General features: G+C 37.4%; 1 protein-coding gene across 4 annotated transcripts in view; it reads right to left on the bottom strand.

Moving 5' to 3' along the window:
* Window positions 1-25,889, bottom strand: part of EML5 (EMAP like 5) — a 175,754-nt gene that overhangs the window by 101,581 nt on the left and 48,284 nt on the right. For all 4 annotated transcript variants that reach the window (XR_010839438.1, XM_059059510.2, XM_067027919.1 and 1 more), the window contains exons 5-8: window positions 24,611-24,796; window positions 22,632-22,767; window positions 21,084-21,285; window positions 2,060-2,197 (exon numbers count right to left, since the gene is read on the bottom strand). Coding sequence is in view for 3 of the 4 variants with exons in the window: in XM_059059510.2 (XP_058915493.1) it covers window positions 2,060-2,197; window positions 21,084-21,285; window positions 22,632-22,767; window positions 24,611-24,796 (662 nt within the window). In the remaining variant the exon portion in view is untranslated. The remainder of the gene's footprint in view (window positions 1-2,059; window positions 2,198-21,083; window positions 21,286-22,631; window positions 22,768-24,610; window positions 24,797-25,889) is intronic.

Here is a 25,889-nt window from a genome sequence, read left to right as displayed (position 1 = left end):
TTAACATTTTTATCACAAGGAAAAGAGATGTTCTAAGAAGTTATATGATTTTGCCCTGGCACATCACCTTGTACCCCAATTTAAGAATCAGTGTGTTAGTTTCTAATCTATGCTATGTTCCTCTAATCATAACATAACCACTACTGTGAGGGCACTTTACTACTGCTTACTTATAAATTCTGCTCTATGATATGGAGAATATACACAGCGAACCAAGAAGAAAGAGTGACCAGGTAAATTAAGAAGGATTAGGAATATTTTTGAGGGAGTTCCCTGGTGGCCTATTGGTTAGGATTCCAGGCTTTCACTGCCATGGCCCAGAGTTCAATCCCTGGTCAGGGAACTGAGATTGCGCAAGCTGTGCGACGCATGCCTCCCTTACCCCCAAAAAAGAATATTTTTGAGTTGCTAAAATACTGACTTATTAGAGATAACTTATTCACCCAGTTTCTTGCATACAATAATTGAAAGGACAAGTAAATGTACAAACGAAAAAATAACAATCACTATTTTTAATGCATACCAACTATCTGATAGAAATTCTCAGGTGTTTTACATGCATCTTAAATTCTTGGTTGTAAAACAACCCAAATGTACTTAATGACACTGAGTTTTACACTTAAAAATGTTTAAAATGGTAAATATTATATTATGTATGTTTTATCACAATAAAAAATTAGATTAAGAGAAAAATCTCAGCATATCTCATTATAGAAACCTGTCCCAGAAAGAAGAGTCATATCTATAGCAGCTCAGAAGTACAAGAGAACATGATGTATCTGAAAAAATGAAAGATGTTTTATACATGCTAAAAGAAAGACATTGCGGTAGAAAGAAATAGGCTAGAGAAATGGGCAGGATACGGTATGTTAAGAATATGAACTTCATCCTAAGGACAGTGCGATGCTTTTGTCATACTTTAGAAAGAGGCGGGATGCAAACAAATGTGTTTTAAAAGGCATCACTATAACTGTAGAGTGTAAAAAAGACTTAAGAAGCAAAATAGGAGGTAAGGAGACCAGCTGAGATGCTATTCCACCAATCCAGGTAAGACAAGGCAAAAGTTTACACAAGAGTACAATGGTGAGAGTGGAAGGAAGTAGATTAATTTGAGAGCTATCTAGGAATTAGGTTCTCCATAATTTAGTGATTAACTAGACATGAGAGATAAAGGAGAGAAATGAATCAATGGTTTCTGGATTGGGCAACTGGGTGGATGGTCCTACGATTCATTAAACTAGATGTGAAAAATTTCATAGATACTTATCGTAAACATGTGTGGATCTACAGCAAATTTTTAAATGGCTGCATAGAATTCAACTGAATGCAATAATCCAACATATCTATAATCCAATAAAAGATGTTAACTGCTTTAACAAATTCTTTAAACTTTTCTAATTACCCAAACAAAGGGAGAGATGCAGGCATTTTTTTCAAAGCATAAATCTGCAAATAACAACAAAACCATTCACTCATTTTTAACAGTTTCAAGGTCTCATTCTCCCTCTTCTATGTCAGAAGATCATTACTGAAAATCAATACTACCAAGAAATGGAAATCAAGACCCAAATTTAACTCAAAATTTTACTCATTAATCTACTAAGCATTCTTAATCCCCCAAAACAAGGTTTTTGAGTTAACTTAATTTTCTGACAAAGCCATTTTTTTTTTTTTTTTTTTTTTTTTTTTTTTTTTCGGTATGCGGGCCTCTCACTGTCGTGGCCTCTCCCGTTGCGGAGCACAGGCTCCGGACGCGCAGGCTCAGCGGCCATGGCTCACGGGCTTAGTTGCTCCGCGGCATGTGGGATCTTCCCGGACCGGGGCACGAACCCGTGTCTCCTGCATCGGCAGGCGGATTCTCAACCACTGCGCCACCAGGGAAGCCCTGACAAAGCCATTTTTATAAACATTTTTTATACTTAATAAAACTAATATTTGAAAAAATATATGTTAATAAGAAGGGAGGGGGTTAAAGGAAATGGGTAAAAATAAGTACTATGCTCCCTATCTCACATAACAGATATTTACTCTCTCTTTCTACTTCTACCCTATTACATACCTTACTCTAAGTACAGTGAATGAGCCATCCTTCATTCCAAGGGCAAGATGGATCCCATCTATATTTACAGCTGCACAACGAATTGGTTCTTCCATATTACACCTTGCTATTAGTGCATGATCAACTAGGCTCCATATCCTGTAACATTTAATTAAAATAAAAGAACAGTTAACTAACATACGCTTAAAAAATGATAGACTCTATGAAAAAACTGTTGGTTAAAATAATAATTTCATTTTAAGGAGGCAAGATAAACCTAGATTTTTATATGCTTGTGGCCGGGAATTCTTATCTATGAAACAGAAATATTCTTAATGCTTAAAATGACAAGGGTTAATAGAATCTTTTATTTTTTATTTATTTTAACATCTTTATTGGAGCATTATTGCTTTACATTGTTGTGTTAGTTTCTGCTGTATAACAAAGTGAACCAGCTATATGTATACATATATCCCCTCCCTCTTGCATCTCCCTCCCACACTCCCTATCCCACCCCTCTAGGTCGTCACAATGCAATGAGCTGATCTCCCTGTGCTATGCGGCTGCTTCCCACTAGCTATCTATTTTACATTTGGTAGTGTATATATATCAATGTCACTCTCTCACTTCGTCCCAGCTTACCCTTCCCTCTCCCCGTGTCCTCAAGTCCATTTTCTACGTCTGCATCATTATTCCTGTCCTGCCCCTAGGTTCTTCAGAACCATTTTCTTTCTTTAGATTCCATATATATGTGTTAGCATACGTTATTTGTTTTTCTCTTTCTGACTTACTTCACTCTGTATGACAGACTCTATGTCCATCCACCTCACTACATATAACTCACTTTCGTTTCTTTATATGGCTGAGTAATATTCCATTGTATATATGTGCCACATCTTCTTTATCCATTCATCTGTCGATGGACACTTAGGTTGCTTCCATGTCCTGGTTATTATAAATAGAGCTGCAGTGAACATTGTGGTAAAGGACTCTTTTTGAATTATGGTTTTCTCAGGGTATATGCCCAGTGGGATTGCTGGGTCGTATGGTAGTTCTATTTTTAGTTATTTGAGGAACCTCCATACTGTTCTCCATACTGGCTGTATCAATTTACATTCCCACCAACAGTGCAAGATGGTTCCCTTTTCTCCACACCCTCTCATGCATTGTTTCTGGATTTTTTGATGATGGCCATTCTGACCGGGGTGAGGTGATACCTCATTGTAGTTTTGATTTGTTTTTCTCTAATGATTACTGATGTGGAGCATCCTTTCATGTGTTTGTTGGCAATCTGTGTATCTTCTTTGGATAAATGTCTATTTAGGTCTTCTGCCCATTTTTTGATTGGGTTTTTTGTTTTTTTGAGATTGAGCTATGTGAGCTGCTTGTATAGTTTGGAGATTAATGCTTTGTAAGTTGCTTCGTTTGCAAATATTTTATCCCATTCTGAGGATGGTGTTTTCATCTTGTTTATGGTTTCCTTTGCTGTGCAAAAGCTTTTAAGTTTCATTAGGTCCCATTTGTTTATGTTTGTTTTTATTTCCATTTCTCCAGGAAGTGGGTCAAAAAGGATCTTGCTGTGATTTATGTCAGAGTGTTCTGCCTATGTTTTCCTCTAAGAGTTTTATAGTGCCTGGCCTTACATTTAGGTCTTTAATCCATTTTGAGTTCAGTTTTGTGTATGGTGTTAGGGAGTGTTCCAATTTCATTCTTTTACATGTAGCTGTCCAGTTGTCCCAGCACCACTTATTGAAGAGGTTGTCATTTGCCATTGTGTATTCTTTCCTCTTTTATCAAAGAAAAGGTGACCATATGTGCATGGTTTTATCTCTGGGCTTTCTATCCTGTTCCACTGATCTATATTTCTATTTTTGTGCCAGTACAATACTGTCTTGATTACTGTGGATGTGTAGTTAGTCTGAAGTCAGGGAGCCTGATTCCTCCTGCTCCGTTTATCTACCTCAAGATTGCTTTGGCTATTCAGGGTCTTCTGTGTTTCCACAGAAACTGTGAAATTTTTGTTCTTATTCTGTGAAAAATGCCATTGCTAGTTTGATAGGGATTGCATTGAATCTGTAGATTGATTTGGGTAGTATAGTCATTTTCCCAATATTGATTCTTCCAATCCAAGAACATGGTATATCTCCATCTGTTTGTGTCACCTTTAATTTCTTTCATCAGTATCTTATAGTTTTCGGCATACAGGTCTTTTGTCTCCTTAGGTAGGTTTATTCCTACGTATTTTATTCTTTCTGTTGCAAGGGTAAATGGGAGTGTTTCCTTAATTTCTCTTCCATATTTTTCATCATTAGTGTATAGGAATGAAAGAAATTTCTGTGCATTAATTTTGTATCCTGCTACTTTACCAAATTCATTGATTAGCTCTAGTAGTTTTCTGGTAGTATCATTAGGATTCTCTATGTACAGTATCACGTCATCTGTAAACATGACAGTTTTACTTCTTCTTTTCCGACTTGGATTCCTTTTCTTTCTTTTTCTTCTCTGACTGCTGTGGCTAAAACTTCCAAAACTATGTTGAAAATTAGTGGTGAGAGTGGGCAACTTTGTCTTACTCCAGATCTTAGTGGAAATGGTTTCAGTTTTTCACCATTGAGAAAGATGTTGGCTGTGGGTCTGTCATATATGGCCTTAATTATGTTCAGGTAAGTTCCCTCTATGCATGCTTTCTGGAGAGTTTTTATCATAAATGGGTGTTGAATTTTGTCGAAAGCTTTTTCTGCACCTACTAAGATGATCATATGGTTTTTCTCCTTCAATTTGTGAATATGGTGTATCACATTGATTGATTTGCTATACTGAAGAATCCCTGCATTCCCGGGATAAACCCCTCTTGATCATGGTGTATGATCCTTCTAATGTGCTGCTGGATTCTGTTTGCTAGTATTTTGTTAAGGATTTTTGCATCTATGTTTATCAGTGACATGGCCCTGTAGTTTTCTTTTTTTGTGCCATCTTTGTGTGGTTTTGGTATCAGGGTGATTGTGGCTTCATACAATGAGTTTGGGAGTGTTCCTCCCTCTGCTATCTTTTGGAAGAGTTTGAGAAGGATAGGTGTTAGCTCTTCTCTAAATGTTTGATACAATTCTCCTGTGAAGCCATCTTGTCCTGGGCTTTGGTTTGTTGGAAGATTTTTAATCACCATTTCAATTTCAGTGCTTGTGATTGGTCTGTTCATATTTTCTATTTCTTCCTCGTTCAGTCTCAGAAGATTGTGCTTTTCTAAGAATTTGTCCATTTCCTCCAGGTTGTCCATTGTATTGACATATAGTTGCCTGCAGTAGTCTCTCATGATTCTTTGTATTTCTGCAGTGTCCGTTGTTACTTCTCCTTTTTCATTTCTAATTCTGCTGACTTGAGTCTTCTCCCTTTTTTTCTTGATGAGTCTGGCTAATGGTTTACCAATTTTGTTTATCTTCTCAAAGAACCAGCTTTTAGTTTTATTGATCTTTGCTATCATTTTCTTCATTTCTTTTTCATTTATTTCTGATCTGATCTTTATGATTTCTTTCCTTCTGCTAACTTTGGGGTTTTTTTTGTTCTTCTTTCTCTAATTGCTTTAGGTGTAAGGTTAGGTTGTTTATTTGAGTTTTTTCTTCTTCCTTGAGGTAGGATTATATTGCTATAAACTTCCCGCTTAGAACTGCTTCTGGTGCATCCCATAGGTTTTGGATCGTCGTGTTTTCGTTGTCATTTGTTTCTAGGTATTTTTTGATTTCCTCTGATTTCTTCAGTGATCTCTTGGTTATTCAGTAGTGTATTGTTTAGTCTCCATGTGTTTGTTTTGTTTACAGATTTTTTCCTGTAATTGATATCTAGTCTTATAGCACTGTGGTCAGAAAAGATACTTGATACGATTTCAATTTTCTTAAATTTACCAAGGCTTGACTTGTGGCCCAAGATATGATCTATCCTGGAGAATGTTCCATGATCACTTGAGAGGAGAGTGTAATCTGCTGTTTTTGGATGGAATGTCCTATAAATATCAATTAAATCCATCTTGGTTAATGTATCATTTAAAGCTTATGTTTCCTTATTTACTTTCATTTTGGATGATCTGTCCTTCGGTGAAAGTGGGGTGTTAAAGTCCCCTACTATTATTGTGTTATTGTCAATTTCCCCTTTTATGGCTGTTAGCATTTGCCTTATGTATTAAGATGCTCCTATGTTGGGTGTGTAAATATTTACAATTGTTATATCTTCTTCTTGGATTGATCCCTTGATCATTATGTAGTGTCCTTCTTTGTCTCTTGTAATAGTCTTTATTTTAAAAGTCTATTTTGTCCAATATGAGAATTGCCACTCCAGCTTTCCTTTTTTTTTTTTTTTTTTGCAGTACGCAGGCCTCTCACTGTTGTGGCCTCTCCCGCTGCGGAGCACAGGCTCCAGACGCACAGGCCCAGCGGCCACGGCTCACGGGCCCAGCTGCTCCGCGGCATGTGGGATCCTCCCAGACCGGGGCACGAACCCGTATCCCCTGCATCGGCAGGTGGACTCTCAACCACTGCGCCACCAGGGAAGGCCCCAGCTTTCTTTTGATTTCCATTTCCATGGAATATCTTTTTCCATCCCCTCATTTTCACTGTGTGTGTGTCCCAAGGTCTGAAGTGGGTCTCTTGTAGACAGCATATATATGGGTCTTGTTTTTGTATCCATTCAGCCAGTCTGTGTCTTTTGGTTGGAGCATTTAATCCATTTACATTTAAGGTAATTATTGATATGTATGTTCCTGTTACCATTTTCTTAATTGTTTTGGGTTTGTTATTGTAAGTCTTTTCCTTCTCTTGTGTTTCCTGCCTAGAGAAGTTCCTTTAGCATTTGTTGCAGAGCTGGTTATGTGGTGCTGAATTCTCTTAGCTTTTGCTTGTCTGTAAAGGTTTTAATTTCTTCGTCGAACCTGAATGAGATCCTTGGTGGGTAGAGTAATCTTGGTTGTAGGTTTTTCCCTTTCGTCACTTTAAATATGTCCTGCCACTCCCTTCTGGCTTACAGAGTTTCTGCTGAAAGATCAGCTGTTAACCTTATGGGGATTCCCTTGTATGTTAATTGTTGCTTTTCCCTTGCTGTTTTTAATTTTTCTTTGTATTTAATTTTTGATAATTTGATTAATATGTTTCTTGGCATGTTTCTCCCTGATTTATCCTGTATGGGACTCACTGCACCTCTTGGACTTGATTGACTATTTCCTTTCCCATATTAGGGAAGTTTTCAACTATAATCTCTTCAAATATTTTCTCAGTCCCTTTCTTTTTCTCTTCTTCTGGAACCCCCTATAATTCAAATGTTGTTGCATTTAATGTTGTCCCAGAGGTCTCTGAGACTGTCCTCATTTCTTTTCCTTCTTTTTTTCTTTATTCTGCTCTGCAGTAGTTATTTCCACTATTTTATCTTCCAGGTAACTTACCCGTTCTTCTGCCTCAGTTATTCTGCTATTGATTCCTAGAGAATTTTTAATTTCATTTATTGTGTTGTTCATCATTGTTTGTTTGCTCTTTAGTTCTTCTAGGTCCTTGTTAAACGTTTCTTGTATTTTCTCTATTCTATTTCCAAGATTTTGGATCATCTTTACTATCATTACTCTGATTTCTTTTTCAGGTAGACTGCCTATTTCCTCTTCATTTGTTACGTCTGGTGGGTTTTTACCTTGCTCCTTCATCTGCTGTATATTTTTTTGTCTTTTCATCTTGCTTAACTTACTGTGTTTGGGGTCTCCTTTTTGCAGGCTGCAGGTTCGTAGTTCCCGTTGTTTTTGGTGTCTGGCCCCAATGGATGAGGATGGTTCAGTGGCTTGTGTAGGCTTCCTGGTGAAGTGAACTGGTGCCTGTGTTCTGGTGGATGAGGCTGGATCTTGTCTTTCTGGTGGGCAGGGCTGTGTCCGGTGGTGTGTTTTGGGGTGTCTGTGAACTTATGACTTTAGGCAGCCTCTCTGCTAATGGGTGGGGTTGTGTTCCTGTCTTGCTAGTCGTTTGGCATGGGGTGTCCAGTAATGTAGCTTGCTAGTCATTGGGTGGAGCTGGGTCTTATCGTTGAGACGGAGACCTCTGGGAGAGCTCTTTCCAAATGATATTACATGGGGCTGGGAGGTCGCTGTTGGTCCAATGTCCTGAACTTGGCTCTGCCACCTCTGAAGCTCAGGTCTGACAGCCAGCCAGAGCACCAAGACCTTGTCAACCATACGGCTATTTTGGACTCAGCCGAATATGGAGCAAAGCAACAGAATGGAATGGATCAGTGACTCTCAATTTTTAGGGCATCAGAACCACTTGGAGGGCTTGTGAAAACACAGGTTGCTGGGCTGCACCTCAGAATTTCTGCTCCAGAATTTTTCATTCAGACTTTTCTGATTCTGACCTTTTGGCCTAGAGCAAAGTTTGACTGTTTCTGAGCTGTCTGGCTCTGCAGAACATTGCTCTCTCCCCAGCTCTAGGAATGTTCTTCTGCCTTCCTCACTGGGGGCTGTGGGAGGATGAGCCAGGGTCCTGTACTCCCAATTAGCCAGATGAGGAAACTGAAGTTGAGAGCGACCAGAAAACTTGCCCCAGGTACACAGGTAGTAAGTAGTCTCAGGTGCCAAATCAAGTCCTCTACCAACAGGGCCACTGTCATGCTGCCTCTTCTTGCCTTTATGATAATGAGGCAGAGTCTCTGGTCCAGGTGGTCTCAACATCACATTACTCTCTAAAGGCGAGTCCTCGGAACCAGCTTGTACTGTGGGAGTGGTGGGCAGAATATCAGACTCTTTTATTTTTAAGATGAAGTAATAACATTAATTTTTTCCAATTCATTTAGGGGATGATTTCTACCCTGATTAAAGGGGAGATACATATATAGTATAGTGGTGTATGGTATACACCATATTAATCTTTCAAGAATAACACTTCAGTTTATGCAAATTCAGTCTTTTCCAGACCCTAATGTTAGAAAACTGTAACAAGAAGTAAAAAATGCTCATTGTTTGAAAGTTAAGTATTACACTTCCAAATAACCTAAAGGACAAAGACCAAAATTCTAATGAAAACTAGTAATATTTTAGAAGTAAATTATAACATAAGTATTTCATATCAAAACTTGTGGGATAGAACTGAAATAGTACTTAGGGAGAAATTTAAATGCAGATATTATCAAAATAAAGGCTACAACTTAATGAACCAGCATCTACTCTAAAAGGTTAGGAAAAGATCAGCAAAACTAAGTATATTTTTAAACGTTTTATAGCAGTATCTTATTTTTAAAAATTCTGTTTGTTTTTGCTGTTTTCTATGATTTTGTATATTGTTTCTATATCCAGGAAATTTGCTAAATTCTCTACATATACAATTATAACACCTGCAAATGACAATTGTTTCTTCGTTTCTATTCAAAAATATCTCTCTCTACATATATACATCTATTGAAAATATATACATATATATGCACACATATACATATACATATATATATATTTGGGCTCACTGTGCTGACAAACACTTCCAGTCTGTAGCTGAATATAATGGTGAAGAATAATGAAAAATATAATGGTGAAAGTGGGCACCATTTTCTTCTTCCTCATTTTAAAGGAAAACTTTCAATGTTTCAACATTAAACATGATACTTCCTGATGACTTTCTATGCCCACAGATTGTGGGCCACACTGGGCCCATTGCCTGTCTTTGTATAGTCTACAAGCTAAGAATGGGTTTTGCATTTTTAAATTGTAGTTGATTTACAATATTGTGCTAGTTTCAGGTATACAGCATAGTGATTCAGTTATTATTTTTTTTGCAGATTATATTCCATTATAGGTTATTATAAGATATTGAATATAATTCCCTGTGCTATACAGTAAATTCTTATATTTATTTTCTGTAGAGTGGTTTGTTTTGTTTTTTTTTTTGCGGTACGCGGGCCTCTCACTGCTGTGGTCTCTCCCATTGCGGAGCACAGGTTCCAGACGCGCAGGCTCAGCGGCCATGGCTCATGGGCCCAGCTGCTCCGTGGCATGTGGGATCTTCCCGGACTGGGGCACGAACCCGCGTCCCCTGCATCAGCAGGCAGATTCCCAACCACTGAGCCACCAGGGAAGCCCTGTAGAGTGGTTTGTATGTGTTAATACCATACTCCTAATTTGTCCCCCACCCACTTTGGTGACTGTAAGCTTCTTTTCTTTCTTCTTTTTTTAAAAAATAAGTTTATTTATTTATTTATTTATTTATTTTTGGCTTCATCGGGTCTTTGTTGCTGCATGCGGGCTTTCTCTAGTTGCAGTGAGTGGGGGCTGCTCTTCATTGTGGTGCAAGGGCTTCTCATCACGGTGGCTTCTCTTGTTGTGGAGCACAGGCTCTAGGTGCTCAGGCTTCAGTAGTTGTGGCATGCGGGCTCAGCATAAAACAGAGAAAATTCTCTGATTTATGTCAGAGAATGTTATGCCTGTGTTCTCTTCTAGGAGTTTTATGGTATCGTGTCTTACACTTAGGTCTTTAAACCATTTTGAATTTATTTTTGTATATGTTGTCAGGGAATGTTCTAATTTTATTAATTTACATGTAGCTGTCCAGCTTTCCTAACATCACCTGTTGAAGAGATTATCTTTCCTCCATTGTATATTCTTGCCTCCTTTGTTGTAGATTAATTGACCGCAGGTGCATGAGTTTATTCCTGGGTTCTCTATTCGATTCCATTGATCTATATGTCTGTTTTTGTGTCAATTGCATGCTGTTTTGATTACTGCAGCTTTGTAGTATAGTCTGAAGTCTGAAAGGATTATACCTCCAGCTTTGTTCGTTTTTTTCCTCAGGATTTCTTTGGCAATTCTGGGTCTTCTGTGGTTCCATCTACATTTTAGGATTATTTGTTCTAGTTCTGTGAAAGATGTCATAAGTATTTTGATAGAGATTGGATTTAATCTGCAGATTGCTTTGGGTAGTATGGACATTTTTAACAATATTAATTTTTCCGATCCAAGAGGATGGTATATTTTTCCATTTCTTTGAATCATCTTCAATTTCCTTTTTCAATATTTTGTAGTTTTCAGTGCATAGGTCTTTCACCTCCTCCGTTAAGTTTATTCCTAGTTATTTTTTCTTTGATGTGATTTAAATGGAATTAAAAAAATTTTCTTTCTGATATTTCATTATTAGTATAAAGAAATGCAACAGATTTCTGTATATTAATCTTGTATCCTGCTACCATGATAAATTATTAGTTCTAATAGTTTTTGTGTGAAGACTTCAGGGTTCTCTGTGTAGAGTATCATTTCATTTGCAAATAGTTACAGTTTTATCTCTTCCTTTATAATTTGGATACCTCTTATTTCTTTTTCTTGTCTGATTTCTGTGGCTAGGACTTCCAATACTATGTTGAATAGAAGTGGTGAGATTGGGCATCCTTGTCTTGTTTTTGAATTTAGTGGGAAAGCATTTAGCTTTCCACTGTTGAGTATTACATTGGCTGTAGGCTTGTCACAAGCAGCTTTTATTATGTTGAGATATGTTCCCTGTATACTCACTTTGGTGAGTTTTTATCATGAATGGATACTGAACTTTTTTAACTGCTTTTTCTGTATCTATTGAGTTGATCATGTGGTTTTTGTCTTTTCTTTTGTTAACATAGTGCACAACGATGATTAATTTGAGTATGCTGAACTATCCTTGTGACCCTGGAATGAATCCAATTTGATCATGGTGTATGATCCTCTTAATGTATTGCTGGATTCGGTTTGCTAATATTTTGTTGAGGGTTTTTGCATGTGTATTCATCGAAGATTATTGACTGGTAATTTTTTTTCTGTAGTGTCTCTGACTCGTTTCGGTATCTGGGTGATGGGTGCCCCATAGAATTAATTTGGGAATGTTCCCTCCTCTTCAATTTTTTGGAATAGTTTGAGAAGGACAGGTATAAATTCTTTGTATGTTTGGTAGAATTCCCCAGTGAAGCCATCTGGTCCTAGACTTCGGTTTGCAGGGAGGTTGTTTTTACTACAGATTCTATCTCACTTCTAGTGATTGGTATGTTCAAATTATGTGTTTCTTCTTGATTCAGTTACGGCAGTTATGCTTCTAGAAACTTGTCCATTTCTTTTAGGTTGCCCAATTTGTTGGCATGTAACTGTTCATAGTATGCTCTTATGATTTTTTAGTATTTCTGTGGTATCAGTTGTTATTTCTCCTCTTTCATTTCTTATTTTGTTTAGTTGGATCCTCTTCTTGGTGAGTCTGCCTAGAGGTTTGTCAATTCTGTTCATCTTTTCAAAATACCAGCTCTTGGTTTTATTGATCTATTGTTTTTTTGATCTCTATTTATTTCCTCTCTGATCTTTATTATTTCCTTCCTTCTGCTGACTTTGTGTTTTGTTTGTTCTTTTTCCAATTCTTTTAGTTGGCAGGTTAGGTTGTTTGAGATTTTTCTTGTTTCTTAAATAAGGCCTGTATCACTATGAACTTCCCTCCTAGAACTGTTTTTGCTGCATCCATAGATTTTGTAAAGTTGTGTTTTCATTTTTCTTTGTCTCTAGGTATTTTACGATTTCTTCTTTGATTTCATCAATGATGCATTGGTTTTTTAGTAGCATGTTGTTTGGTCTCCAAGTGGTTGGTCTTTTCCTGTTTTTCATTCTGTGGTTGATTTCTAGTTTCATAGTGTTGTGGTCAGAAAAGATGCTTGAAATAATTTCTATTCTCTTAAATTTACTGAGGCTTGTTTTCTGACCTAATATGTGGTCCCTCCTAGAGAACATTCCATGCACAACTGGAAAGAAAGTGTACTCTTTTTTGGATGTAGTGTCCTGTAGATATTAATTAAGTCCAACTAATATACTACGTCATTTAGGACCTCTGTTGCCTTATTAATATTCTGTCTGGGTGATCTGTCCATTGATGTCAGTGGAGTGTTAAAGTCTCCTACTGTTATTGTGTTATTGTCAATTTCTCCCTTTATGTCTGTATTTGTTTTATATATGTAGGTGCTCCTATATTGGGAGCATGTATGTTAATGAGTATAATATTCTCCTCTTGTACTGATTCCTTTATCACTATACAATGCCCTTCTTTATCTTTCTTTTTATTTATTTATTTATTTGGTTGCACCAGGTCTTAGTTGCAGTAGGCAAGCTCCTTAGTTGCAGCCTGCCTGCTCCTCAGTTGCAGCACGTGGGCTACTTAGTTGCAGCAGGTGGGCTCCTTAGTTGTGGCTTGCCGGCTCCTTAGTTGCGGCACATGGGCTCCTTAGTTGTGGCTAGACAGCTCCTTAGTTGTGGCATGCAGCCTCCTTAGTTGTGGCATGTGAACTCTTAGTTGTGGCACGCATGTGAAATCTAGTTCCCCGACCAGGGATCGAAACCGGGCCCCTTGCATTGGAAGGTGAAGTTTTAACCACTGGACTGCCAGGGAAGTCCCCCTATTATGTGTTTCTGATTTGTGGTTACCACAGAGTTCTAGTATGTTGACTCACAACTATATCTACTTGCTTTAAGCTGACAGTCATTCAAGTTCAAACACGTTCTACAAGATCTACATTTTATATTCCCCTCCCCCAAATTTCGTAATTTTGATGTTCTATTTTACATCTTCATGCTTATTCTTTTATTGTTTATTGTAATCATAATCACTTATACAATTTTTTTTTACTGTTTTATCATCTACATCTGGCTCATTTAAGTGACCGTCAATCCTTCTATATATTGCCTTTCCTATTGTGATTTTTCCCTTTCCTACAGATTCTTGCTTCTTTTCTATTTAGAGAAGCTCCTTCAATATTTCCTTCAGGGTAGGTGTAGTATTGCTGAAATCTTCTAATTTTTGCTTGTCTGAGAAATTCTTTATCCGTCCTTCTATTCTAAATGATAGTCCTGCTGGGTAGAGTATTCTAGGTTGCAGGGTTTTCCCTTTCAGGACTTTGAATATATCATGTTATTCCATTCTGGCCTGCAAAGTTTCTGCAGAGAAATCAGCTGTTATCTTTATGGAAGTTCCCTTGTAATGGACTCTTTGTTTTTCTCTTGCTGTATTTAGAACCCTCTCTTTAACTTTTACCATTTTAATTATGATATGTCTATATGTGGGTCTGTTTGGGTTCATCTTGTTTGGGACCGTCTGTGCTTCCTGTACCTGTATATCTGTTTCCTTCTTTAGGTTTGGGAAGTTTTCAGCTATAATTTCTTTAAATACATTTCAATCCCCTTCTCTCCCATTTCTCCTTCTGGAACTCCTATTATGCATAGGTTGGCACATTTTATATTATCCCATAGGTCTCATATATTGCTTTTTTTTTTCATTTGTCTTTCTGTCTGCTGTTCTGATTGGGTGATGTCCATTTTTCTATCTTCCAGATCATTTATTCATTCTTCTGTGTCATTTAGTTGACTATTCGTTGCTTCTAGATTGGTTTTTACCTCAGCAACTGAGTTGTCCATTTTTTTTTGAATTGTCTATTTTTTTTTTTTTTTTTTTGCGATATGTGGGCCTCTCACTGTTGTGGCCTCTCCCGTTGCGGAGCACAGGCTCCGGACGCGCAGGCTCAGCGGCCATGGCTCACGGGCCCAGCCGCTCCACGGCATGTGGGATCTTCCCGGACCGGGGCACGAACCCGTGTCCCCTGCATCGGCAAGTGGACTCTCAACCACTGCGCCACCAGGGAAGCCCTGAATTGTCTATTTTTGACTGGTTCATCTTTACGGTTTCTAGTTCCTTGTTACAGTGATTTGCTTTCCTATAAAGAATCCTTCTTAATTCAGTTAGCATTTTTATTATCACCTTTTTGAACTTGGGTCTGGTAGACTGGTGAGCTCTCTTTCATTATTTGTTCTTTCAGGGAATTGTTCTTGTTCTTTCAATTGGGAGTAGTTCGCCTGCCTTTTCATTTTACTTAACTGTCTCTATGAATTTAGGAGAGACTGTTATTGACTACAGTCTTATAAGGATGTTTTTATGTGGGAGTGTCCTTGTGCAGACTATATGTGTCCAATGTCTTTGGTGCAAGGGCTGGTTTTGGTGTGAATGCCAGCCACATCTTTCCTTAGGGTATGCTGGCCATTATCCTCTTGATCGGGAGGGGATGGGGGTCGGGGGTTGGCAATTGGTGCTGGAGGATCTAAAGCCTGTTCAGGGCGTAAGGCAGGACTCCCTCTCTGCTCCATGGCTATTGCCACACTGTCAGGGACAAGGTCTGCTCCTCAGCTGTTGGAGTAGAAGCCCTGAGGGTTGGGCTTGATCAGGCTCTGTTGCCCTTGAGCGTGTGCCCTGCCCCAAAGGAAGTGAGTGCTGAAGCAAATGAGGCCTGTGCACTCACAGAGGACCTACATGCCACCTCTGTAGGCATCTGCGGCTCCACTTAGAAGCAGGCCAAGGCTGCATCCCTTCCTCTGTTGTGTTAGTCCCAGATCTAGCACAAGGCTGTAGTGTGGGTAGGCTGGGGCTGGGGGTCAGGGTACTGTGGCTGCAGAAATTGAGGCTGAACTGTTGCCAGAGATCTGGGCTGCCTCTGTGGCAGTCTTCTCCCAGGACTTGTCTGCCCCAGATCTAACGCTAATCTGCAGTGTGCAGTGAGTGGAAACAGGGCACTCTCACTGGGAGACCAACTGCTGCATGCTCCTGTGTGTGCTGACAAGGGTCACCCCCACCCCAGGCCCATGGTCTGTCTCTGCATCTTTTCCAAGGGCCTGGTTGGACCAGATCTCATGCCAGGCTGTGGTATGGAGCAAGCAGGGCCAGGGTGTTTGCCCCATTCAGATTGGGGAGTATGGTGAGGTGGCAGCCACCAGTGCAGGGCTCTCTCCACCCTGACTATTGGCAAGTCAGCATGTGCACACTCCTTGCAAGTAGAGTCTAGGCTGCTCTAGCCCTTCTGTCTGTCCCAGTGGTCCTCCCAGAAGGTAAGGAGGCTTGTCTCCTCTGCGTAGGATCCTAGAACTGGGATGCCCAGATTGTAGTTCAACTGGCTTGCTCTCCAGGGCAAGGGTCCTTCCATGCAGACCTTCTCCTTTCAGATCCTTCCCAGGGTTCAGGTCCTGACCTGATATCTTTTTTTTCCATCCTACCCAGTTATATGAAAACATTTCTTGCAGCTTTGGTTGTATAGGAGTTCTTCTGTCAGTTTCCAGTTAGTTTTTCATGAGAATTACTCCACATGTAGATGTATTTTTGACACATTTGTGGGGGAAGGTGAGCTCCACGTCTTCCTACTCTGCCATCTTGATCCCCCTCCTTGCTTTTACATTTTTAAACGGTTGAAAAATTTTTTCAAAGAATAACATTTTGAGACATGAGAAAATTATATGAAATTCAAATTTAAGTATCCACAGATCAATTTTTGTGGGAACACAGCCACACTGGTTTGTTTTCATATTGTCTATGGCTGCTTTCATACTACAGAGGTGGACTTGAGTGCTTTCAAAACAGACAGTAGATGGTATGTGACACAGATCACCTTGCATTACTTTGGTGCACTACAAATTGCAATGACACAATTATAACCTGATAGAATTTTGAATCCTATGTGTATTGTCACATCACGGCATTTTATTATTTTTTATTTCCAGCAGATACCCATCATGTCAAAACAAGAGAAATAAAAGAGAAAAGTGAACTTCGAATGTTGCGTTTTTAAGGCATAGTGGAGTGTGGATTACACAGCTATTGAATTAGATGGTAATGCATTATGTTTATTATGCAATGACAGAATACAAAGATACATTAACATTACCAGACTAAGCACTCATCACAATATTTTCAACTCACAGGAAAGCAATGGTCAGAAAAATCAGAAATTTAAAATCATAGCAGAATGAGGTTTTACTTATAAAAGTAAGTTTCCGAGTGGCTCATTTGTTAGACAAGCAAAGAAAGCTGTCTATTGGTAAAGGATTAACTAAATCATTTTAGATTGCAGTAGCTGAAGAAATGTGTCCAGAAAAAAAAATTTGTTTAAGACAATTAGCCTTTTGGCAAGAACAGTTGCTTAAAGAGTTGAGTGTATTGGGAACAACACCAACAGTTAATTAAAAACAAGGCAAATACTTTTGAGTGGTTTTCCTTGAGTCTTGATAAGTCAACAGATGTTACTAATACTACTCAGTTGTTTGAGGAGTCAATGGCAAGTTTGAAGTGATAAAGAATTCGCTTCTACGAATAGTTTGCATGAAACAACTACAGGCTAGAATATTTTCAGACATTAGTGAGAAAGCAATAATCCAATACAATGTAAAGTAGAATCACATTGGGGTATAAAAATATGTATGGGGAAAAATGGTTTGGACAAATTTACAGATTTACTTAAAAATGTAAGTTGTTTAAAGCCTATGAGTATTCACTGTATTATTCTTTTGCAAGTATTTTGTGCGCGCACACACACTTGAATCATGTGTTTTAGAACCAATAGTGTTAATGGTGAACTTCATTTTCTCCAGTGGATTTAACCATTACTCGTTCTGAGTTTTTATCAGGAACAGTAGCTAAAAACCCTGACTTGCCCTACTACACAGCAGGTTAATGGCTTAGCAATGGTAAAGTTTTATCATGATATTTTGATCTCAGAGCTAAGACTGAAATTTTTCTAAATCAAAATTGCCCTCAACTACCATTATTATTATTATTATTATTTTGGCTGTGCTGCGTGGTATGTGGGATCTTAGTTCCCTGACCAGGGATCAAAACCTGTGCCCCCTGCATCAGGAGCACAGAGTCTTAACCACTGGATTGCCAGGGAACTCCCTCAACTACCATTATTAAACACTGAATGGCTTTAGAAATTAGCTTTTGCTGCATATTTGATACTGTTTCTTAATAAATTCAACCTAAAATTATAAGGCAAAAGCAGAACTTACTTGAAACTGTTGGAAGGAAGGAAGGGAGGAACGGAGGGAGGGCAGGAGGGAGGGAGGGAGGGAGGGAGGGAGAAAAGAAAAGAAACAACAGGCCCAAAATGGAGTCACTTGTGCTAAGCCTCACATCAACAAACCAAAACTTAATAACTAATCTAACTGCAGTTTCAGCTTCTCCCAGGAGTGGAATTTTAAACCAATCAGTCTGGAATTCCCTGATCAACAGTAATGAGGTAATCTGCATGATAGATTGATCACCCCCCCACCACCCTTCCCTCAAAGGAAGGTGACCTTGCCTGAAATAATCCTTTCTTTTGTTTTTGACTTTCTTGTCCCACTCCTTTTCTGCCTTTAAAAACCTTCCATTTTGTACAGCTCCTCAGAGCACTTTTCTACTTTCTAGATGGGATGCTGCCCAATTCATGAATCATTTAATAAAGCCTTTTAGGTCTTCAAATTTACTCAGCTGAATTTTGTTTTTTAAACAACACTGTGGTAAAGTTATTGGAACTATTAATGTTGTTTGAATAACAACATCAAGCTGCTTTATATACTTCCTGTGCTATCAAAACTTGAAACAAGAAGAGCTCCATCCCCAAATAAATTTGCAGGGGATATTTTTTCATAGACAAATCTATAGTTCTAGCATGGTGTTTTGGACTACTCCCCTTGGGCAAGCCCTGGTCTTGACTTCTGCCCCTATACCCCAGTAGAAAGCCATAGAGAGCCCAAGTTTAATCCAGGGAAGAAAAATGCCCTCAGTGCAAAAGTGGCTTTGGCCCACAACTGCTCCTCAATTCCCTTTTTTTTTTTTTTCACAATTTGTCTGATAGTTCCTTTAAACTGTTCGAAGAACAGTTTAAAGGTGATTTACATTTTAACCAGCATTTTTAGTTGTTTTCAAAGAAAGAGTTCTTTCTGAATAACTTGCCCACCAGTAATAGAAAGAGAAGTCTGAGCAACTAACTAAGCAGATAGAGTAGGGAGTCTCCAGAGAAAGAGAACCAGATATGGCTTTCTTGACAGGTCATTTTTGGCCTAGGTCATTTTGTGATCTAAGCCAGGCCACACCGCTTCTCCTTGTAGGTCTCAGTAATTAATGACTGAGAATGCAGAATCAAATGACTGTTATCAATAGCAAAGATAATAAATCAATTGTAAAATCTCCCAGTTCTGTTTCAGTGGTAAAGATTAGCCAGAAGTGCTCAACTACCAGATCAACTGGAACCTAATGGATGATTTTGACCTTTTCTGACCCTTGTGATTTCAATGAACTAAAGCCTGGACTCTGTTGACTTTTGCCCTAATTCTATGCTGAATTCTCTTCTGCCCAAGCCCCTTCATGAATATATGCCCTTGGCTTGAAACTTCCCTAATTTTGCTATTTGGGAGATACTGGTTTGGGAAAGGTCTTTGGTGTTCTCCTTACTTGCTTCAATATAAATCCTTCTCCCAGTCTTTGGCTTGATTGTGTCTTTTGGTTCGACACCCACCAAGAGATGAACCCAGTTCACAGGTAACACAGTTACTTTTTAAAGGACCAGTTGTCCTTTTTTCATAGTTATGCAGCAGCTAATGACAGCAGTCCTCCTAAAGTGCACGAAACTAAATAGTTCCTAGCAAACCATGTGGGTGAAGTGTAGCCCCACAGCGAGTTTCTATGTGAACCCAGATCTATGGCATCTCCCACCTACGTAAAACTAAGTAACACAGAGATAGTAAATGGCATGATTGTTTAACATACCATTTAAAATATCAGTAGTTATCTGGAAAGAATTAGGTTGCATCCCCACCTCACTTCTTATACTAAAGTAAACTTTATACAGATTAGGAGTTAAACATAAAAAATAAACCCACTAATGTACTAGAAGAATATATTGGAAAACTTTTTAACTTTAGGGAGGATTTCTCTATGCTAGAAAACTCAGAAGTCATAAAAGAAAATGCTGATAAATTCAGCTGCATAAAATAACAACAAAAACTTCTTCATCACAAAAAACCTAAACATAGTAAAAAAGTAAGTAACAAAGACATCAAAGTGGAAAAAATATCTCAATTCACATCACTGACCAGTAGTTCCCAAACTTTAGTGTACATCACAGCTACCTGGAAAACCCCAAATTGGTGGATTTCTGATACAAGGTCCTGTATAATGTACGATAATTTGCATTTCTTACAAGTTCCCCTGTAATGCTGATGCTGCTGGTCCAGGAATCACACTTTTAAAAACCACTCATAGACAAAAGGCTAATTGCTGCTTTCATATGTAGACAGATATTAGATCCTATATTAAAATAATTAGAAAAAGACCAATGTACTAATGGAAAATATGCAAAGAGCTTGAACAGACAGGTCAAAGAAAAGGAAATACAAATGTCCTCCAAACGTATGAAAACATACTCAAGACCCCTCAGTATGAGAGAAAAGAATGTTTTCAAAACATAACGAGATATCATTTTTCACCTTTTGGGGTAATAATTAGTGCTGGCAAGCATGTGGGAAAACAGGCACTGTCACACATTGCTGTAAGGTATGTAAATTGTTATTGCCTCTGTGTAAGGCATTATCTACCAAAATTTTAAATGCATATGTCTTTTGAACACTGCTAAGAATTTACCATAGAAGTATTCATACTTACACATGTACAAAATGGCAAAGGTATAAAGACATTCGCTGCAAGCAGTGTATTTAGAAGCACAAAACTGGAAGAACCTAAACTCCCATCAATGATAGATTAACTGAATAAATTACAATACACAGTGGAATATTATATAGCTGTTAAAAAGGTAATTCTGTACATTTTGATATGGAACAAACTCCAACTTAGGTTTTTAAGGGAAAAACCCAGTGGCTTCCCTGGTGGCGCAGTGGTTGAGAGTCCGCCTGCCGATGCAGGGGACACGGGTTCGTGACCTGGTCTGGGAAGATACCACATGCCACAGAGTGGCTAGGCCCATGAGTCATGGCCACTGAGCCTGCGTGTCCGGAGCCTGTGCTCCGCAATGGGAGAGGCCGCAACAGTGCGAGGCCCACGTACCACAAAAAAAAAGAGAGAGAAAAACCCAAATCTTAGAAATAGTTGTTAATTCTATTAATTTTAAGCACCTATTATGTTCATTTGTTATACCATAAGCAGATGAAATTTAAAACTATGGAGTTTTTTTTAAAGTTTTTCTTATGTTTCTCTAAGGCCAAATTCAAATTCCAGCCTATGCAATTACTTTATGAGTTGCTTACCTGACTGAACGATCATCACTTCCAGTCACGGCCAAAGGTTTAGTCGGATGGACAGCAAGTGCCCAAAGTTCACCTTCACAATGCCCTTGCATAATTAGGAAAGGTTTGTTTCTTTCATGCACCACAATTTCAAAAATTTCGCTGTCCTGTGTTCCAACTAGAATGTGGTCACCTCGCCAACAAACACTTCTTACAGACAAACCTAGTCAAATTGAATTGTATTTAAGATCAGTACTGTAATAACAGAATGCCAATCTGCCTAAACCACTGTTATTTTTTATACCTTAGATATAAGATAAAAGGAATCTGAAAGTCTTGGATCCACACATTTTCTTCATTTATCTGTACTGTTTTCTATGTGGACTATTTCTATTTTTATATACCTAATTTCTACCCATCCTTCAGGGCATACACTCTTCTTCCTTACTGGACAACATCAGTCATAGTCTGATCATTTCCTCAGCCAAAGGCTTATAACAATAGTGTGCATCATCCACAGAGTAATTATTCAGAATTCAAGAACTGTATTATTTTTCTCTTATAATAATCTGACTTTTCTCGTGTTTATATTTCATTTCTTCAATGTGTTCATAAAATCATTAAGAAGAGAGACTTCTACTTTTTCTATATACAATCCCTTTTGTAACCTCAAGAAAGCTAGTGTTTTCCTCAGTTTTCTGATCTATATAATATGGTCAACATTAAGCTGCTGTGTAACTTACAATGTGAGAATCAAAAATAAGAAAAAGTGTCAAATTGTTTTGTAAACTTTAAAGTACAATAATGCTCAGTAAAACTAATGAAAATGGTATAACAGTTATCACTTACTGGATGATCGTTATGTGCCAGACACTTCTAAATATTTTACATATATTAGCTCATTTAATTCTCTGAAATAGTTACTCTTATTCTCATTTTACAGATGAGGTATGCAGCTCAAGGTCACACATCTAATAAATGACTGAAATATGGCTTAAACATAGACTTGTGTAACTTCCAGTCCTACTCTTATAATACCACACTAGTAGATAATACATTTACTTTTATAGTGAAAGATTCTGTTTTATTACATCAATTTTTAACCCCCCCCCCAAAGAAAAACTTATCTCCTGACTGCTGACAAATTTGGATGAAGGAAAAACACACATACATGAATTTAAATAATCCTAAACAAAAGTTCCCCTAGCTCTCAACACACTATTTTCAACAGTTTATTTGCTAAACAGTTACATTTAGCATTCTAATAGTAAAATATTTTCAAAATTTAAGGTTACCAAAGTAAGTACCTATCACATCGCTCTGTAGGTCCCATTATAACAGGCATTAGACATGAAAAGAATCTCTGTCATAACAGTAAACCTAGATGGTCTTCAGGCAAAATTTCTCCTCTTCAGCAGAAGGATTTTAATTAAAATGTATACAGTATGAAGGAGCAAATGTAAGTCTCATTTATTTTACAAAACATACTTTTAAGTTTACTGAAAGAAACCGACAACCCTTGGTATATTTAGAATTTGCCTAGTAATGAGATATTTGTTCTGTTATTACCTTTGTACCCCTGGTCTGTCTCCCTGAGATCAATCACAGTTATTGGTTTAAAAGTTAAATCCCAAAGACGAATACAGCCATCTCTGCCACCAGTAGCAAAGCCTTCTTCACAAGCATTCATGCTAAAAATTCCCGCCTAGAAGAGGGAATAAAATAATTTAACAATATATACTTTTTAAGAAATTACACTATATATATGATGGTAGAAATCCACTTAAAATTTTTTTGATATGGCATAGGAATAATCAAATACATCAGAAAACACAAATGATAATCTAGAAACAAATCTATGCATATATAGGAACTCAATATGTGACCAAGGTGGTATTTAATGATATGGGCATAACATAAAAGAAAATTCAGTTAAACCTTATACCACATATAGAAATGAATTACACAAAAACAAAAACATACAGACCAAATTCTAAATGTAAAAAATGAAACAAATATATTAGAAGAGTCAGAACACTTACATAACTTTGGGCTGTGAGAGAACTTTTTAAGCATGGCAGGTTACCCACCAAGGTATAAAGGAAAAATTTTCAATTTTTCATATGAGAAAAGATATCGTAAAAAAACAGACTGGGGAAATATTTGCAATGTGTATGACTGTCAAAAGGTTAATATCCCTAATGAATAAAGGAAAGAAAATCCAACAACAACAGTAACAAAAAAAGACTACAGGATAAGAAAAGCCAATTAATAGAAAAGGAAATTCAAGTACAGCTGACCCTTGAAGGTGTTAGGGGCGCTGACCTTTGTGTAGTCAAAAATTCTAATAAAATTTAGAATTGGACCTCTACATCCAAGGTTCTCCATATCTGCAAGTTCTGCGGTATCCATGGATTCAACCAACCACAAATTGTGTAGTACTACAGTATTTGCTATTGAAAATAATTCGCATACAAGTGGACCCTTGTAGTTCAAACCCATGTTGTTCAAGGGTCAACTCTAGTCAATAAACACATGAAATTTCACAAATAGACAGGAAAGAAAACGTTTACAAATAGTTATTATTTTTCACCCAGAAGACAAGCAAAACTTTACAAGAGTGGACACAACCTGTGCTGATGAGTATGAGGAAGAAACTGGTATTTTTATATATTGATGGTGAAAATGTGAATTGCCACAACCTTTGCTAGAATCTGCTATTTCTGTTCTTTAGGCATTTTGCTTAAAGCAAGTCCTGCTTTAAGTGGTTCTTTAATATACTTAATATGTAATATATATTGAATAGTGATTCATATTAATATATTGCTTTTCTACTTGAGATTATCCTGCTACCAATATGCCAGCTCTGTGCTCTCTAGCTCCCCTCACTATGTGAGGGACTCAACTGCTAAAAAAGCCCAAATCAAAAAACACCAAAAGGTTTTTGTTTGTTTGTTTTTAAAACCTTTTTTGGCCATACCACATGGCATGCGGGATCTTAGTGCCCCGACCAGGGATCAAACCCGGGACACCCAGGGAAGTCCCTAAAAACACTAAAAGGCTTTAAAAACAGCTTTTTTTTCCCCCCTGATAACTTATTTATATGAAAATCTCATGAAGTACAAAAATTAAATTCCTTTGCCACTCACTTAATGAATCAATGATATTAAAATTAAAAAGTTAATTTTATCCTAGAGCTATCCCCAAATTTCCCACTGGTAAATTGGCTACAAAAGCACTAGTTTTATTCTAACGTGGTTAATCTAGGATACTTTTAGGTTAAATTTAACAAGCTTTTTTTTCAACAATGAAAAAGATACCATACTAAAGCAATGGTTTGAACAAAATAATAATTATACTAATTTAATTGCATAACATTTCTTCATTGAAATCTTGAAAACAAATAGACAAATTAACTTAATTGTAATAGTAGTTTTCAAGTTACTGAATTGAACAGAAAGTCTGCTATATTATGGAACCTTTTGTTCTAAGACAAGAAGGTGAGTAATTAATACCTAAAAGTATTTAAAATATTTAAATATACTTACAGTATGAGCTCCTTGTATTGTTCGTATAAGATTAATTCCTTTCCAAACATATATATCCCCATTGAGTGCACCAGAATATGTTAATTCATCCCTTGCACACGCCAGGCACAATATTGTCTGAAGGTCACCAGTCTTACCAAAGACCCCTCGTTTTGGGGTCAGAGCATTTCCACATAAACTCCAGAACTAAAAAGTACATAGTATAATCAAATTACCAAAGAATGCTCATAATATAACCAAAAACATTTCCAATACTTTGATGCTATATTAGAGCAGCAGACTAGAAATTACCTAAGAAACTCCCTTATGATAGTGTTCAATGTTCACATCCTCATCTTAGTGTTGTCATTAGCTGTGTTATAGCAGATAAATCACTGTTTCAATCCTTACTGTAAGAATAAGGGTGGGTTAAACTAAACTATTTTATGCTGTTTCCCTTAGGCTTCTGAAAAAAATCTACATAATCTTTTAGACAGATTAAAAAGTTGGGAAGGGTTAGCAATGAAAATGAAGCTAATATTCATTTCTTCAGTCACACTGGCAGTCATATTTCAAATGCTCAAGAGCCACATCTATCTAGTGGTTACTCTATGGAACAGCACTGATGTGGATTCTAGAACAATGGATCTTAACTCCTGCTGAGCATCAAGATCATTTGGATACCTGGGCTTCACTCTCTAGAGATTCTGTCTCAATTTATTTCAGGGGGGGTTCAGGTATACTGTGTCACTAATATCCCCCAGGTGATTTTAATATGCAGCCAAAGTTGAGAATCACTGATTTAGAAGAAAAAAATAGACTGAAATTGGGACTTACTGAAAAGAAGAGAACCAGCTACACTTATGCCAGAAATCATGGAGATTTTTAAATTTAAAAATCATACATTGATTAAAGCATTCATTAGCTATTTGAATGGATAAGTGATCAGTTTTAGTTCTTTGAGGCTTCAGATTTTAAACTTAGATCTTTAGGTCCTAGAATAAGATCTTGAAGATCCGGTAAGATCTTTTAAGTACATAATATTAATAAATTATATTATTTTAAGTGGTAATTTACTTATTATAAAGTTGAACTTATTCTCTGGGCCTAATTTCTTTATGCAGAACTATTTAATGTGTATACTCCTGCCCTGCCCCATATTCATTTCTTTCTTTCTGCAAACATTAAATTTACCGGAATCCACATAAGAGAACAAAAACCCTCATTATGAAGATTTATGTTTGACTTCCCTATCTTCTTCCAAAAATGAACAAATCATTCCAAATGTGTATCTCTCTTA

The sequence above is a fragment of the Kogia breviceps genome, chromosome 3 (genome assembly GCF_026419965.1).
Source record: "Kogia breviceps isolate mKogBre1 chromosome 3, mKogBre1 haplotype 1, whole genome shotgun sequence".
Lineage (NCBI taxonomy): Eukaryota > Metazoa > Chordata > Mammalia > Artiodactyla > Physeteridae > Kogia > Kogia breviceps.
This window is presented reverse-complemented; position numbering and strand designations above follow the sequence as displayed.